This window comes from Glycine max, chromosome 6 (genome assembly GCF_000004515.6).
Source record: "Glycine max cultivar Williams 82 chromosome 6, Glycine_max_v4.0, whole genome shotgun sequence".
Lineage (NCBI taxonomy): Eukaryota > Viridiplantae > Streptophyta > Magnoliopsida > Fabales > Fabaceae > Glycine > Glycine max.
In genome coordinates, this window is record NC_038242.2 from 8,459,652 (window position 1) to 8,476,810 (window position 17,159).

At 32.3% G+C, this 17,159-nt stretch overlaps 2 protein-coding genes and 1 long non-coding RNA gene across 5 annotated transcripts; 1 reads left to right on the plus strand and 2 right to left on the minus strand.

Annotated features, from left to right (window-relative positions):
- Nucleotides 1-211: 211 nt before the first annotated feature.
- LOC100818096 (tRNA modification GTPase MnmE) lies at nucleotides 212-4,222 on the minus strand. Its single transcript, XM_003527867.4, has 8 exons — nucleotides 3,574-4,222; nucleotides 3,244-3,365; nucleotides 2,820-3,023; nucleotides 2,669-2,728; nucleotides 2,272-2,410; nucleotides 1,733-1,851; nucleotides 954-1,181; nucleotides 212-548 (listed from the first exon to the last, which is right to left on the minus strand). The coding sequence occupies exons 1-8, from the start codon at nucleotides 4,151-4,153 to the stop codon at nucleotides 354-356; spliced, it is 1,647 nt and encodes a 548-aa protein (XP_003527915.1). The 5' UTR covers nucleotides 4,154-4,222; the 3' UTR covers nucleotides 212-353.
- A 3,497-nt stretch (nucleotides 4,223-7,719) lies between these two features.
- LOC100804208 (sulfate transporter 1.3) lies at nucleotides 7,720-12,128 on the minus strand. The gene is made up of 13 exons (XM_006581488.4): nucleotides 11,790-12,128; nucleotides 11,623-11,671; nucleotides 11,314-11,521; nucleotides 10,955-11,135; nucleotides 10,714-10,779; nucleotides 10,492-10,605; nucleotides 10,244-10,360; nucleotides 10,026-10,152; nucleotides 9,525-9,811; nucleotides 9,233-9,423; nucleotides 8,812-8,897; nucleotides 8,600-8,676; nucleotides 7,720-8,485 (listed from the first exon to the last, which is right to left on the minus strand). Exons 1-13 carry the CDS (start codon nucleotides 12,126-12,128, stop codon nucleotides 8,342-8,344), a joined length of 1,986 nt encoding a protein of 661 aa, XP_006581551.1. The 3' UTR covers nucleotides 7,720-8,341.
- LOC106798922 (uncharacterized) lies at nucleotides 8,371-11,538 on the plus strand. 3 transcript variants are annotated; one of them, XR_005891978.1, is made up of 3 exons: nucleotides 8,371-8,509; nucleotides 9,980-10,294; nucleotides 11,402-11,538. It is a non-coding gene; the product is annotated as an uncharacterized lncRNA (long non-coding RNA). The 3 variants fall into 3 exon arrangements; XR_005891979.1 differs by lacking the exon at nucleotides 11,402-11,538 and adding an exon at nucleotides 8,772-9,817 and having other exon boundaries at nucleotides 8,377-8,509; nucleotides 9,980-10,554; XR_005891977.1 differs by lacking the exon at nucleotides 11,402-11,538 and having other exon boundaries at nucleotides 9,980-10,554.
- Nucleotides 12,129-17,159: the final 5,031 nt, after the last annotated feature.

Here is a 17,159-nt window from a genome sequence, read left to right on the forward strand (position 1 = left end):
CCTAATGAGTATGGTACCAAAGAAGAATTGTTAAAAATTAAATAAATATTGACTTCAAAATAAATGTTCCAAATTCTATTAAAATTAACTTGCAATCAAATGAATCAATGAAATGATTTATGGATACCATGAAACAATGATGTCCCAAATTCTATTAGACGAATTAAAAACTCGCTTCGGTGGATTAGCCTACTGAATATTGATCACTTCATTTGCAGTTGTACTCTAAAATTAATTCAACAATTCACGTGATAATACCGGTATGAGAAATATACATCAAAACTGATCACCACGGCTTAAATCCATGGGAGATGTACTAGCTAAAAATCACCAAGCACATATTGGGACCCTTTCTATTTACCAATACAGAACTTGCCAAATATATTTGATAAAACCTCCTCCGATATATCTTCTCCACTTATCTGTCCAAGGGACAATGCCGCATCCCTCAAGTCAATTGTCCAAAAATCCAGAGGCAGTTCCTCCTTTATTGATGATTGTAACCTTGCAAGTGCTTCCTTGGTCCGAACAAGTTGTTCACATTGTCTCTGAATTATCGTTATACCAGCAAACACAATCGAGATTCAAGACCAACCACCCTAAAAAAAAAGTTTATTTTCCTACTTTTCTTTTGTGTGTGTGTGCATATGCAAGCCATTTGTCATGGGTCATGGAGTAGAAGATCAACACTTGGGCCATTGCTTGGATGAAGTGAAAATGGAATAGTAGAAACAGAGATGTATCATGTATCTAGACTTTGCAGTGTCTAATTACATTGTTATTTTCCATCTACCCATTTTCATCTTAACTAAGCATAATCTTAACCTTTACTTCTAGTTGAAATTACCAAATACAGGTACTTCTATTAATTCCTTTCCCTTCCCATGTAAAAGTTTTAAATTTTTTAAGCTAAGACTTTGTGAGATATATGGAAAGCAAAAATGATAGCTTACCTGATTGACAGTCCATCTGCGACCCCCAGCAGGAATGCCTTCAAGACCCACAATCTGTAATACTGCCCTCTCTAAGTCATGCAATCCTTGACCAGTAACGGCACATGTAAACACACGTTTACTGAAAATATGACTCTGGCATCCTTTGTCCCATTTGGTCTCAGCACAAGGTTTACAGTCTATCTTGTTGACCACAAGGATGACTGGGGTGGATGATCCAGTTGATCCCTGATTTACAACAGAAAGATTAAATAAAGATTGCAAATTAATATGCATCATTTATTTTCTGACAGTGTGGTAGAAATTAATAACATGTAACAAGCTTAATATTAAAAGAAAGATAAAAGGTGAAATGAAATATTTATAATGTTTTAAGAGAATTATCCTACAGGATGTTATTTTTTAGGGGTAACAACAAGATCTAAATGGCCTTTCTGGAGACTTGGTTTTAAAATCCATGTAATTGATCCAACCTAGAAGAAAAAGGCTTTTACTCTTGTAGTAACTATAAGATGCCAAAATTTAAGGCAGACAGGTTGTTTGTTTGCCAATTTGTCATGTGATGATATATTTAGAAGGATATATTTGTCGTAACCTATCTAAGTTTGGTGCTGCCCAGTCGGCATAGATATCTTCAAATTAACATTGCTCTCAAATGTCAAATGATGCAAATTTTTCTCCATCAAACAAAAGGTTTATATTTCTCTCTATATAAAAACCTATTAAATATCATGAATAAAATAAGGAGAAAAGAGAGAAAGAACATAATGTGGTCAAACCTTAGTAGATTGAATCCTTTCAAGAAGTTTGGTGTCTTCAGATGTCCACCCTTCAACAGCACTCACAGTCATGATAATTAAATCAGCACCCCTAGCAACTGCTTCAGATCGCTCTACACCTATTAGGAGAATAGAAATATATATATCTTAGTACATGTGAAGTAATGAGGTTAAAGTTAAGATGCATGCAACAAGATACATCTATTGCCGATTCAAATCAGGAAAAGTTTATATAGCGCTATATCTTACTGATTTTCACTTTTTCCAGGTGTTCCATGTAAACTACACTTCAAAAAAGAGATAATTATTTGCAAGCCTATATAAAATTATTCTGTTGCTAATGATATTCTTTAATTTTAATTTTTAAAGAAATAAAATGCATTCAAGCAAGTTTAAGATTAATAAAAGGCTGAATCACGGTGTGAAGTTGTAGTGTTCAAACAAGTTGCAGACACCATAACATCATATTAGATGGGAGTTGGGACACTGATTATACATGTCCTGAACTTAAAGGAAAGCAAAAAGAAAGAAATCCTCACCAATCTTTTCCACAATGTCATCCGTGTCCCTGATGCCTGCTGTATCAAGAAGGGTTATAGGAATGCCACTGACACTGATACTTGCTTCAATCACATCACGAGTGGTTCCAGCAATTTCAGTAACTATTGCCCTCTCACTCTGCATGCTACAAGAAGACCATGCTCAAAAAGTTAAACAATCACAATGTTTTATAAACATATTCATGCAGTTACGTGTGTGTAGTTCTGCCCCTTAAATTGAAATTATGGACTTGAGAAGCTGATTAAGTATAAAAATGATTATGTGCATGGTTTAATTAATTTGATCAACACCAAGGCTAATATCTACAGAGAAGATTCAACAAATAAGTAAAATATCAAACTAAATTATTGAATAAGTAAAATGACTGTGACATACTTTGCTCCATGCATTAAGAAGGCTTGACTTGCCAACATTTGGGCGCCCAACAATTGCTATCTGAAAGAATTTCATATCAAGATCAAAAATAGAAAGCACAACATCAGTCATCAACTCATCATGAAACTCACATAGAAACAAGGAACCTCACCTGTAATCCAGATTGCAGAAGCTTATCATAATTTGCCGTTTCCAACGCATTCTCAACCTCTCTTGACATGTTATGGATTTTATCCATAGTCAGATTCAAATCCAGTGGTGGCATCTCATCATCAAAATCCAAACGAGCTTCAATCTCAGTGAGCAATTCAATGCACTGACTCCTCAATGATCTGACAAGAGAAGAGAAACCACCCTGTCCAAGAATATAATTATCTTCTGTCATTAACACCCTCAGATCATGCAAGCTCTCTTACTAACTTCTCATTTAACTTCTCCAAAACTTGAGATTCACAAGTTGATGTTAAATTATGAGAGAAACTCAAATTATTTTACATTCTTATTTTCTTTTCTGCTAAGTACTAATGATGATGATGATGCAGTACACCATGGAAACGAAGTTGAATTACGCATGCCTGGATTCCTTCCAATGCAGCATCTGCAGCAGCCACAGATTTCGCGGCGATTAATCTCGCGACGTTTTCGGCTTGGGAGAGATCTAATCGACCGTTAAGAAAAGCGCGAAGAGTAAACTCGCCTGAAAGAAGAAAATTCCAATCGTGATTTTGGCCGCAACATCAAGGTTTTTTAACTGTCCACGACCGGATTGGGACCGTATCGGCGCATTTGTCCGTGATTTGCCGCGATATCAAAAAACAAAAGGAAACGACAACGACTGATATTTAAAACCTTGACATCACCACTAACTAGGCATGAGGTTTATTTAGAGTAACAGAGGCACGCACCTGGTTGAGCGAGTGTTGCTCCGGCTTCCAAACAAGTCCTAAGCACGCGGCGCAGACACACTTCGCTGCCGTGGCACTGAAGCTCAACCACGTCTTCGCGCGTGTACGACCTCGGGGCCAGCATCGGCACCGCCAAGACCTCATCGATGACGTTGCCGTCGGAGTCCAAGACGACGCCGTATTCGACGACGTGGCTGGCGGGCCGCCACGTCTTCCTTGCGGGCCGAAACAATCGGCCCACGATGGACACCGCGCCCGGGCCCGAAAGTCGAACGATTCCGACGGCGGCAGGTGGGCCTCCCACGGAAGTTACGATGGCCGCAATTGTGGTCCCACTTGCAACCTCGTCAACGCATTCTCCAGTTCCCAAGCGCTCGTCTTTCTTCAACACTAAGTTGTAGTTGTCTGAACTGGCTCGGGATTTAACGGTTCTGGAGGGTTTGGAGGGAATAAGACAGTGCCGCGTGGCGCCGTGACTTAAAAATAACGCCATAGTAGGTGTGCGCGGCGGTGGAGTGAAGCAGCTGAACGTGCTTATGTATATGTGAGTGTGACGAAGCACGGCGCGGAAAGAAGCCATTTCCGCTCGAGTTTCGGTTTCTGTCTTGCTGAGGCTACTGTATGGTCTATCTAACAATCTTCGTTTTCCACTGGACCTGAGGCCCACTTATCCGTCTCTAACCTTCTAACCCAAGAATATCATATTTGTATCGGGCTTGTACTGGTTAGAGAATACTATTTGCAATCCTATTTTTTCTCTTCAGTTTTCTTTAACTTTTATATTTCAATAATATCTTTTATGTGTTTAAGTTTATCATTCCAGAGCCTTTAAATTTTTTTTTTATAATTCCAGAAATTAAATTTATGAACTATTTAAAATTTTATATAAAAAATACCCTTTCCATATTTAGTTTTTAGAATTTTTTTTTTTTGCATCCAAAACCTTACTTTCAACAACTAGAAATAAATTTTCATAACAGTTTTGAAAGTTTTTTTATTTTTTGACAGAAAGTTTTAAAAGCTATTGAAATACTAAAATACGAAATTAATTTAAAATAAATAAGTATTTAACATAAATTTAATGTCTATACACTTAAAATCATTTTAAAAGTCAACAAATTTATAATATATGATGGATTGTGATTGAATAAGTATGTAAAACTTTTTAGTGTTAATTCATAATCATTTTTTTCTTAATATAATTATATATTAAGACTCAAATTTAAAAATATTATTTGAGTTAGATGAAATTCATGCTAATTGATTTACGCTGGCGCATAAAAAAAACTTTCAGACAACCCTACCACTTTTAATAATTTGCTGTTTACTTTTTTTATTATAAAGAATTCATCATAATTATTTATTTTAAATTAACCTGATTTGCATGGAACTAGAATTCTAGAAGGAAGTCAAATCTCAAACTGATCATAATAACATTTTTGACGGAATACACTCTTATGTTTCTACTTTTGAACTCAAAGACGCATGTTTATTGACAAGTATCTAATAGTATTATAGTTGGACTGCAATCGAGCTTTCACATTTTCCCTTTTGCCTGATTACGCAGTTATTCCTTCTGACTACTGAGTTCCAACGATAATGTCAAAGAAAAGAATAGTGTCACCGAAATTTTTCAAAAGATCAAGCATTCCATCATTAGGGAAATTAATTTGAAGGACAGTGATTAAGCTTTAAAGACTACCAGCATTGACCATTACTTTGGTACATCTCCACTTTGACCGGATCTTTTCGTTTGTGAATATGTAATAATAAAATGATTAACGTGTCACTTTAATTATTTCCACCATTCCTTGAAATATTCACGTTAAGAGTAAGATTACTTCTAGTAAAAAAAAAAGAGTAATATCAGTTTGTTAGGAATTAACTGTATAAATAGAGTAATTAGGTGGTGTCATTTTATCTTTTATCATTTTAATTAAATATAACGGATTACTTTGTTGGTTTTCCATTTCTCTTCTTTGAGCTCTATGATGTGTGTTTTACTTATAAAAAAGATGCCAACAATTAAGTGTTACTGATATTTTTCCTATGATGATATTATCTGATATCATCATAGAAGTGTACACTAATTTATACAATAATTTATATAATATTATATTTTGTGTTTATTTTTTTTTATCTTATTATTTATTATATTTTAAATTTGAATATAATTTTCCATTCTCTCTTTCTCTCTCTTTTTGTTTGTATATTTTATTATACAATTTGTTTTACAAGTATAATTTCTCCTATTAGTTAATAGTTTAAATAGGAGTTAATTATAATCATCACTCATGTTGTTTGTTTTTTATTATACTCATCATCCTTTTCATTTGTTATCTCCATAAAACTTTCATTAGTAAATTTAATAAAAAAAATTCATTTATGAAAGAAAAAACAAAGACAAAAGAAAATTATATTTAAATAGTGACATGAAAAATTTTGTCGACAGCTATTTTAATATCCAATTACATGCCGTTTTTTAGGTTTACTTAATTGAACTTTAAATTTTGATTTAGCTTGTTAAAATTTAATAAGAACTATTTTGCACATGCACTCTTGGTAATTATTTTAACATGAAATAATTGTGAAGTAAAAAAACAACGAATAAGAGCATTTTAAACAAAAAATAATAATTGAAAACAATGTGATCTTGTGATAGTATCAAACTAACATTTCTCACATCTAACACATCAAATGTTGACTTCCAAAAAATTTTATAAGGTGACCAGTGAAACAAAAAAACCAACAATTAGAATATTTTTATAAGGTTAAAAAAGTAAAAATAACAAATGTAATAAAAACAAACCATCTTGATTGTAATCTACTGTTTAAATAGATTGATGTTTCAGTGGATAGTATATAGGAGTTAATATATGTGTATTATTAATAATATATATCAACTTTCTGTTCTATTATACTTTTTATATTTCTTTTTTATTTTTTATTTTTTATTTTTTATTTCTATTTTTCTTCTTCTGTGATTCTGTCCATCCCAATTAACACACCTTAAAATGGGACAGAGGTTCAGTATTTTCCAATATATATTAGGGGATGAAAATGAAACAGCTCAAGCTTCACTATGTAATGTAAGAAGGACTATATGCATGTTCGATCTGTTTGTTGTTTCAGCAAATCCAAAAGCAAACCAATTAAGTTTGTTAATTTTAGAAGGATCTAGTTATTTTAAGAGTAACTCTAATTACTCTAAAAAGAATTATTTTTCATTTTTACTATTTTTTTAGATCTAATAATTAAAATTAATTATTTATTATAACCATTAAATCTTAAAAAATGAATGATAAAAATGATAAATAATTCTAAAAAAATTAAGTGAATCCCTCCTCTAATTTTCTAGTCAATGTAGTCATTTGGATCTTAAAAAAGAAATGAAGTATGTCGCTTGTCATATTACTACTATAAATTAATACACAACTTAAAGACACCTGCATGTGTGCTTTAGATGTATATTTTTACATTATTTTCAAACTAATAATAAAATAAAAATTTATTTATTATAAATTGTAATTATATAAAAATAAATATTGATCGTGTAGAATACAAATTAAAATACCAATTTTAAGTTATGTTGATATAGTTTGTAATGTTGATTTGTATTTTAGATTTGAGATGATTCTTTTTTGTTGGTTTGTATTCAAGATTTGAGTTCAAATTAAGCATGCGAGTCCAAATTAATTTTTAGTTCTGTGTTGTTGTTCGTTCTTTTTTTTTTTTCCATTTTGAGATGAGATGTGTTAATTAATTTTTTTTTCTTTTTTTAATGGGTGATTGATGATGGATAATAATGTTTTATTATTAAGTAGATGCTTCTTATGTAAGATGTACTTCTTTTTCTTAAAAAATGTTCCCTCATGAAAACACTCTTCATTGTACGGTTTCTTCACAAAATGGTATCTTAGTATCTTACTACCAAAGGAACTCGGAACCCAGCGCTCTAACTAATTTTGTGCGTTGTTAAAGGTTTCTTGTACTTTTTACATTAGAATATGATTTTTGAATACTTTTTTTCAAAAAAGAAGAACTTTTTGGAAGTCTGCTTCACTTGCTTGAATGAATCTGGCTTTGTTTTGCCTCTTCGTTCATGCAATAGCCACGACAACACCTTTAAAGATCCACCTACCGTACTTGTCTTCTATTATTTTTATTCAAAGCTCAAACGTACTAAATAATTACAGCAAGACTTGCAAACACGAAATGGAACAATAAACACTCTACAAATTTTTTACTGTTCTACACTCTTTTATATGAGGGGACAATGGCTCAATGAGACGGGTAGCAGGGATGAACAAGAACAACATTACAACAACTTCGATCCCTAGTGAAAAGGAGAGTACGTAGGAGACCATTCTTCACACAACATAGACCTGAGTTAGATTCTAAGGACATCCAAGTAAAACAAGAGAACGAGTTAATGCCTATCTGGTGCATGCACCTTAACTTTATCTCTTTTATTTTATAGTATTTAATTTCTAACACTTTTGAGATAAGAATGGTGGAGCTAGTAGTAGCACTAACTAACTGTAGCAGAATCGGATAGGCCACTTTCTTCTACTATAGCTTTTTGTAGTGACCAATATCTCATCTCACTTCTCATCCTTCACACCTTCTTCTTCATATATCCTTCACTAACTAACTCTAGTAAACTGAAAACTTCTGGTCTCTATTTCTATTCCCCCACAACATTTCATCTATATATGTGTCCCTATTTTTTTTTCTCTAGATCAACAGCAAAATTCATATATATTTTTCAAGGGTCCTCAACCACCTTTGGAGAACAATATGCAATAGCCTCTGCAACAGTGAGGAAGATCTTGTCCTCGCCAATCGTGTTTGCAAAACTGGATGCGTAAAGCTTGTCTGTCACTGCTGACCCAGGATTTGCCAAAACAAGCTTGTACAAAAGGAACAACTTACGGTAAGATACTATAATATGCTATAGTTACATAATAATATCAGTTACATATAATTGTTTTTGTTTTCTAATTAGTTAGTCATGCATAGTTACCTCAACACCCTTCTTCTCAAGACTTCTGTGTAACTCTTCAAAGGCTTGGATGCCACTTGTGTCTATGTCGGTAACGGCTGCAACAAATTAAAACACAAAAATTAATAAAGAAAAAAAAAAATAATAATAATAATAATAAAAAAGCTGAATGAAAATAAAGGTTTTACTGCAGGAGTTCAAGGTTAACAAAGGACAAAAGTAGAGAGTCTCACGTGACATTTCAACTATCAAAAACTGGATTTTTGTGCGGTAGTCTCCTTTTTCTTGTTCTTCTTCGTCCATCAACCATCTTAATGTCCTGCAAGAGAATAATTCTTAAGCATCACGAATAGTTCCCATAAGATATTGGATAGAAATTGGGTATTCTTCTTCTCATGAGTAACAATTGCTTGCATTTTTACATGCATATCTAAATTTAGTCTTGTGGTAAGTATCATATATAGTGTTACCTAACATGTTTTGAATCACACACCTGTCCTCCTTAGTACTTGGGCTTAATTTAAGTTGTTTCCAAAATAATAAATTAAATCACTGTACATACTGGATTGGTTTCACTTAAACTCGAGTCTGGATATATAGAACAATTTCTCATCTATCTATAAATGTACAAATGAAGGAGGAGGACGTCTTTACCTTTCTTTAACATAATTGGAGTTGGAAAAATATATTGCAGAATCGACTCTTACAATCAGTACACCTGGAATCTTACTAGCTTCTGGATATTGTTGAATGTTTCTGTAGACAGTAGTCCTAGGAATCTTCCCTAGAATAGCAGTTCGGGGCCTTGTGACTTGTAATAGGATCTTTGCAAAGGAAATAGAGACCTGCCATAAAGTATTAATTAGCAATTAATGTACGAAATGAACAAGACTAGCTTTGACATTTAGAGCATAAATAACTAAGCATTAATTATAGTAGTACTTACAGCAATTAGAAGTCCTATCTCAACCGAGACAAAAACAACCCCAAAGAAGGCACCCATGCAAGCAACAAAATCAAATTTATCTATCTTCCAAATCAAAATTGCTGCCTCATAGTCTACAAGGCTGATGACAGCAGAAATGATGATGGCAGAAAGAATGGCATTTGGGGTGTACTTGAAAAGAGGAGTGATGAATTCCAGGGTTAATAACACAACCACTGACATCACAATATTAGAGACTGCAGTTTGGCAGCCTGCCATGTAATTTACCGCGGACCGAGAGAAAGAACCTGAAGGTAACAAGAACATAGATCAGCGGCTATAAGAATTAGTCTTTGAAGCTTTTTTTTTTCCTTTTTCCATTTTTGTTTGATATTTCTAACTTCTAAGCTAAAAGTATATATATGCTTATAAGACATGACTACTTATTAGTTTTTACATATTTCTTAAACTTGCAGTTGATAACAAGTTAGATTCATAAACCTAGCTTGTCTTTGAGCTTACCTGTTGCTACATAACACGAAGTCAGGGAACCAACAACATTCATTGTTCCTAATGCCACCATTTCTTTGTTTCCATCCAATTGATAGTCCTTCATAGATGCAAATGTTCTTCCAATTGCTGTGGCTTCCTGTGACAACAAAAATAAAATGATTCAATTAAACTATAGGAATAAATGGCCAATACTTATCAAGAGAGGTATTGGTGTCAAAGTTACTTACAGTCAATGCTATCATGCCAGCCACGATGCCAATTTTAAAACCTTTTCCAAGGTATTCTCCGGTAAAATAAATATCTTTAACAGATGAAGGATTGATGCCTTTTTCTATTTTTCTTACCTTCACATATCAATAGACAAAAAGTTTAGTAATGCTGTAACTAATATTGTGTCACTCTTACCATCACTATTCCATAAAATACACTAATGGTCTGCAATGTTTACGATGAAAATGGAAGTCTATTTTCTTACAATGTCTACTCCTTGCTTATCTGCACGGGTTATGAATACAAAAAAAGTGGATAAAATAACGGATATCAATGGAGCAATTGCTGGCACCCAGAAGAATTTCTTGTTTTTCTTTCCCTGATCCACACAAAATATGAAATAATGAGAAAACAATTTACAAAATCCTAATGATCAATTACGGAATAATAGAAAAATGAATAAGGGGGCGGTCTAATAATGTCTTACAATATATTTGGCAACCAGAAGAAAACCCAAAAAGCTAGCTCCGATGAGTATAGTTTGCCAGTTCCACTGCATGACGATAGATAGGTGTTAAATTATAAATCAATTTCGTTTTCAACATACATACACCCTATTAGCAATTTAATTTTTGGCATGGACTTATTCAGATAATTAGGACTTAGGAGTCCTAATTAATAATTTGCATGTATATTGAGAGAGAGAGAGAGAGAAAAGGAGAGTATACTCCATGATGGGCTTCTGAGAATACTGAACGCATCACATGGACAATATCAGTGTCCGTTGTGAAGTGTGCAGTTTTAATGCCAAGGAAACCCTTAAGCTGTTGGAGGGCAATTGTGATAGCAGCTCCCCCCATAAAACCAACAATAGCAGCATGTGATAGGAAGTCAATCAAGAATCCTAACCTGAATGCAAAAATAAAAATTAAAAAACAATGCAACCATAAGATTGTCATTATGTATATTAAACAGACCATAGTTGCAGCTGGTAGCAGTTGCACAAGACATAAACTTCAGAGAATATAATGTTTAAATACAAAATATCTTCTAGAGCATTGGATATATTGTAGTATCATATATATACCTAAGAACACCAAGTGTTGCTTGAGTAATCCCAGCAAAAAAAGTTGCTGTAAAAGCAAGTCGCTGATATTCTGTTGGATTTGTTTTAGGATCAATCTCATTACTTAGTAAGGTCCCCAACAAGAGTGAAACCACTGCCACTGGTCCTATAGCAATATCACGAGAGCTACCCATGACAGCATAAATCAGTGGTGGAACAAAACTGGAGTCTGCAAAGGATAACAAAATGCAAAATGATCTCATTCCAACAACATCCAAAGAAAATTAAACGTGTGCAAGAGCTGTTGATGAGAGACAAGAAGAGTCTTACACAGTCCATACTGTGGAGCCAAATGTGCAAGCTTGGCGTATCCAATATCCTGTTTTTCAAGCCAAGTATTAGAAGTTAGAACCTCAAAAAATGTAGCATGTAACATGAATTACATAAATTCTCCTGTTCTTTAGAAGCTTGAAATCGACGTAGTAAAGGAAACTTACCTGAGGAATGCAAAGACTTGCAATAGTGAGACCGGATATTATATCTCCTCTAAATTTTTTAAGGTTGTAACTTCTCCCCCAACTAAGTATTGGGAATATGGCCTCAATACCGAGCCTAATCTTCCTTGATCTAGGTTGATCTTTGAAGGGTCTTAGAGGATCATCAGAAAAGAATGTTTCTTTTATAGTGGATTGGAATTCCTTGAAGAGGTTCTGTCTTGGAGGAATTGCTACTTTGTGGGCTTGTGGTGCCTGACCAAGTGAAGAAGATGACATACTTCTGAGATCGATCTCTTTTGTTTCAAGATTTTCATCAGCAGGAGGACCCATTGAAGACATCAACCGTGATCTTCAATCTGTAATAGAGGGAAAAAGTCATAACCAGATGTATTGGTAAAAAGAATGACTTCAACGAGTGTGATTAGTAATCACATGACAGAATATGGTTTATATATTGCATGCAAAGTCTACCATGTTGCTTGTAGTTGTAGCTATAATATACAGTCCAAAATGAAGATTATCAGGCACAAAATATGGAATTTTAGATGTTGATTGATGATAAATAGATCCTACTAACTATGAGAAACAATTCTGAAATGTTTAGCCAACCTGAATAGAAGAGAAGGGGATATGTGACAGAAGATTTGAATGGTCACTTGTTCAAGCTGTGATGCCTTCTTAAGCAGGTAACTGCTGTGAAGCTATTGGATTATAACCTCAAAGACTTTATCTTTCAGGTCAATGTTCTCAGGCTGAAATTGAAAAACTAGACCCAATTAATGTGTGAAACGGATCGAATACATGTCAAAATCATACATTGCAAAGCAAAGTTTTCAATCCTGACCAAACTACCCTGGAATTAATGCACCTAAAGTCAGATGATCGTCTAGCAATTTGATAACTGTCTTAACATCAGAAGAAAGCGGGGAATACGAGAAGTATTATTGTCTATTACTAATTTGCAATTACTATGTGCTTCTTTAAAAATCACAAAGTCAATAAAGTTTAAAATATAAAGAAAAAGACGGAGAAGTTAAACATGTCAATGACAAGCATCCGTTGTAAGTTCTACTACTTGGTTGTGGAATTGTTAGCCGATTTCTTATGTCAAATCTCAAGACTAATTTGATCTTAAAAAGTATTTCGTGATGACTACCAAGATATATAGTGTAAACTTAAGATAATCAGACAATCCAGTTCATACTATGGGAGATTGATTGCAAATTTTTCTATCCGATGAACAGTAACACTAATGGTCTTTGTTTGTGCCTCTTCACAAGCACGGGCACGAGTGAATCACACGCACAAGAGTCCCTCTCACGTACAAGAGCTTAGATACAAAATTCTAAATTATCATCTTTTCTAATTCCTGAACAATACAAGACACGTAACTCTCAGACAAAGATTGGAAAGGAATAAAATTCTTAAACCTGAATAAAATTCAAAAAACCATAAAGTCATTCCAAAGGGAAATAAACAAGAAACAATATTCAAAAGTTCAAACCGCGAATTGACTGTCCGACAGAGTCCCAATAATTGTACTTATTAGTTGCTTATTAATGTGAAGATCGATAACTAATCCATCATATGCATTCTGCTAATACTAATATAATAGCAATATAGCACATGTTCTGCTTAACGTAGCACCGCAGTATTTACTTAATTTCACATTCTCAGGGTGCTGGGTAAAACAGGAAAGAACATGAAAGTATCCTTAATTCATTCAGAACTAGACAACCAAAATCTGGACTTTTCATGAGTCACACCCTTTATGAGTTATGAACCACTGAGTGTTTATTCCACAATCGTTTGGAGAATAAAGTCTAAAATAGACTCCTAACACACCTATCCTTCCTAAGCTTCTCATGCAAGCCATTGACAGTGGACGATTCCAATTACACAAACACCACTAGTATTCTTTTTTCTTCACACAAATGTACTTTAACCCTTGCCATCTCAGAATTCGTGTAAAGCACAAATTAAAATACGAAGAGAGAATGACCTACAACCCACGGTAGTGAAGAGAAAAAAAAACACACACACAAATTTGTGTGTATATGCATATATCAAGAGAAAATATGAATACACAGAAATGAAAGAGTAATTAACAACTTGGTTCTCCACTCGCCACATGCCATCGGTTTTCCTTCTCACGTGTCTCTGAAAAGACTCAAACTTCAACTTTTGAACGTGAAACACATAAACAGAGAACAGAAAATAGTGACAAAGGCAGCAGAAACATGGCACAGTTGAATTGTCCTTAAACATGTTGTGTTACAAAAAAAAAGTTTTATTTTAAGAAATTTAATTAAGGAAAAAAAAAAAACCCCGATCATGTCCAGGTTCAATGAATGATCCTTAACCATAAAATATGCCACCGAGTGCATTGTAAGGCTGGATTCTGTTCTCCGTGTTATCTATTGAATCGAAACTGATAAACGGTTCGGTTCACAAATCATAACTCGGAGGACAGACCCTGTTTGGCTGCCAAAAATAAATTGTGTATCCAAACGTCCGACAACAAGAGAAAACAGAAAAGAAGATCCCCAAACAAAATAAATAAAAAAGGTTAAAGCGCTAATGTCCCCACGATGGCTTTACGAGGAGAGTGCACTTTGTTTACAAAGTTTATTTTAATGATTACAATATTATTAACTTTGATGATTATAATATTACTACTTTATGGTAAGATATAAATTACGTACTATAAAATAATACTAGTATAAGGTAAGATATTAATGGGGACAATTAGAAACGGATACGCACCAGGGTTGGAATTGTATTTTACATACTAGGTTGTAGAGCGCGGCAACGCAACGGCAATCGATGTAAAATTGAAAAGTCAGAGCAACATAGCTGATGTTTGCTGTAATCTTTTTTCTTTTGTTTTTGTTTTTAAAATTAACGTAGGCTATGCTTTTTCTTTTGTTTTTGTTTTTAAAATTAAAAGTCGTTGGTTGGGTCAATGCTGATGTTTGCTGTAATCTTTTTGCGTTGGCTTCGCTGGGGATCCCACGTGTAATTTGCACATGGGCAACATAGCGTCCACGTTCAACGTTGGCTTGTGGGGATCCCAGTTTGAGTTTACCATTGCACTGCTTTCAATATTCAACGTTTGAAAAAACTCACTCCGTTTCTGTCCAAGCCAGCTTTTTTAAGTATGATACTACTATATCAATATTATAGCAGTTAGTTCAATTCTAATTTATATTCAATAGGTATAAATAATATTTTTATTACCGAATTTGACATAACCCTTTATGGTAATGATTTTTTGTTTGAGTTCCTCTAAAACCCATGGTAAAATTTACCTGAAAGAATATAAGTATCTCGAAAATGTAAATCCAAAAGGAGAAAATTATATTTTAGTACATATACTCAGAACGTTGGGGAGATCGGGGGTGTGGGGTATTGCCCTGTTCCAACAAGCGTGGTTTCGTACCTGTATCCCTCTTACCTTAATTAGATATGTGATATTCTTGCGATTTCAAGCGGCCTACTCGCCCAATCATCAAATATGAAGGTTTGTCAAATATCAATAATACAAATATGATAAAAAAGAGAGAATAAAATATGTTTCTACAAGAATGTACGATGAAAAAATAGATTATAAAAGAATGTTGTAATGAATTTTAATGATATAAAATAAAAATAGGATAAAATATATTTGAGGTCCGTGTGACATTTAAAAAGTAATAACTTTTTTGATCATAAATTTTTTTGTATTAATTTGATTTATGTAAAAATAAAATATATTTTTACTGATCTCAAATAGTAATTTCGCTTAGACAGTTTTCTAATGTGACTTAACTAACTTAGTTATTTTATCTCTTAACATTCTCAAATATATTTAGAAGATATTTAGAAATCAATATTGTTTTGTCAGACCTTCTAATCTTATTTGAAAGTGTGAGAAAATCCCATAGAGAGTGACAAAAAATTATAATTTTTGGGATGTTTAGCTGAAAAAATTGTTTTATTTATTTTGGGGTTTAACCGTCACAAATTATTTAATTTATTTGTAATCAAATTACAAAATAAGTTTATTAGTTATGTTAGATTAATGTCTAATAAAGTTGTCACTAAAGACCTGCAAAAATATGTTTATTTTTATATGGATCAAATTAATATGAAAAATTTTATAAAAATAAAAATAATATTTGACAAATTTTACTAGAATCTCAAACATATTTTACTCAAAAATATATATATATATATATATATATATATATATATATATATTGTTTTAAGTTTTTGTAAAAATGAATAAATAGAAACATAGTTAATGAGCATAAGAGTTCAAAAACATGACAAATAATTAAAGGTTGGAAAAAAAATGTATAAATTACAATGTTGAAGACATTTCAATGATCCATCATATTACGAAAATGACTCTCATTTATGAATAATGTGCTAAAAGTAAAGGCATATTTCTTTTCTTTATAATATAAAATATTATAAAAATAATACTTTAATTTTCAAATTTGAAAGTTAAAAATGGTGAAACAATATTCCTTTTATTTTATTTTTTTTATCTAATTCCTTCGTCTCATAAGTTTACACAAATTAAAAAAATAATAAATAAAAGAAAATAATTTTTCTTAAAATTAAATTTATTATCATTAATTCATTTATAGTTCATGTTCTCTACCTTGATATTATTAGAGGTATAAATAAAAAAAAGTAATTAATAATTCATTGAAAATCTAAAATCACTCTTATTTTATGATTTTTTCCTTACATAACACTTATTATAGGATGGAGGGAGTACTATTTTTATTATAAAAATAGTAAAATTCATATATGTAATAAATGGAAATGTAATAATATAATAAACAAATGGCAAATTCGAAAATTCAAATAAGAAAGTATTGAAATCAATTATCATTCCTCTAATACCCAATAATGAACAAAATAAAAAATAAAGTGTATATGGATTGTGCATTAAGAGTCACTCTCTATTAAATTCCTTGGTAAATAAAAGATTTTATTAAATAAATAAGAAATAAAATAATTAAAGTGTTTGACAATAACTAATAAGCTAGTTGGAAAATGTTAAATAATATAAAAAGAATATATATATATATATATATATATATATATATATATATATATATCACTTTCAGTGTTTAATTTTATTTCCAATAACATGTGATCTTAAAAATTAGGACAATAATTTTTAAATTTTATATTATAAGGAAATAATGAAGTTTGGTGATTTTGCTTAATTCTCCCCAGGTATGGATGATAATATAAAATAAATAAAAAGGTAAAAAAAAAAAGGGATTTCAAGTAAAGTAGATCGAACACATTAGATATCACCCTCATAATTACGTATGTGTGTGTTTTTTTATTATTTGGAAATTTACT

Bases quoted from the DNA above. Each gene is read 5' to 3' on its own strand.
- LOC100818096 (XM_003527867.4), bottom strand. From the start codon at position 4,153: ATGGCTTCTTTCCGCGCCGTGCTTCGTCACACTCACATATACATAAGC. The intron at 2,411-2,668 runs GTATGTCACAGT...TGTAGCATGCAG, and splicing joins TTCTTAATGCATGGAGCAAA to AGTGAGAGGGCAATAGTTAC. The intron at 1,182-1,732 runs GTTTGACCACAT...GTTGTAAATCAG, and splicing joins AAAGGATTCAATCTACTAAG to GGATCAACTGGATCATCCAC.
- LOC100804208 (XM_006581488.4), bottom strand. From the start codon at position 12,128: ATGTCTTCAATGGGTCCTCCTGCTGATGAAAATCTTGAAACAAAAGAG. The intron at 10,361-10,491 runs GTAAGAAAATAG...TGATATGTGAAG, and splicing joins ATAAGCAAGGAGTAGACATT to GTAAGAAAAATAGAAAAAGG. The intron at 8,898-9,232 runs GTAAAGACGTCC...ATTCTCTTGCAG, and splicing joins TCCAATTATGTTAAAGAAAG to GACATTAAGATGGTTGATGG.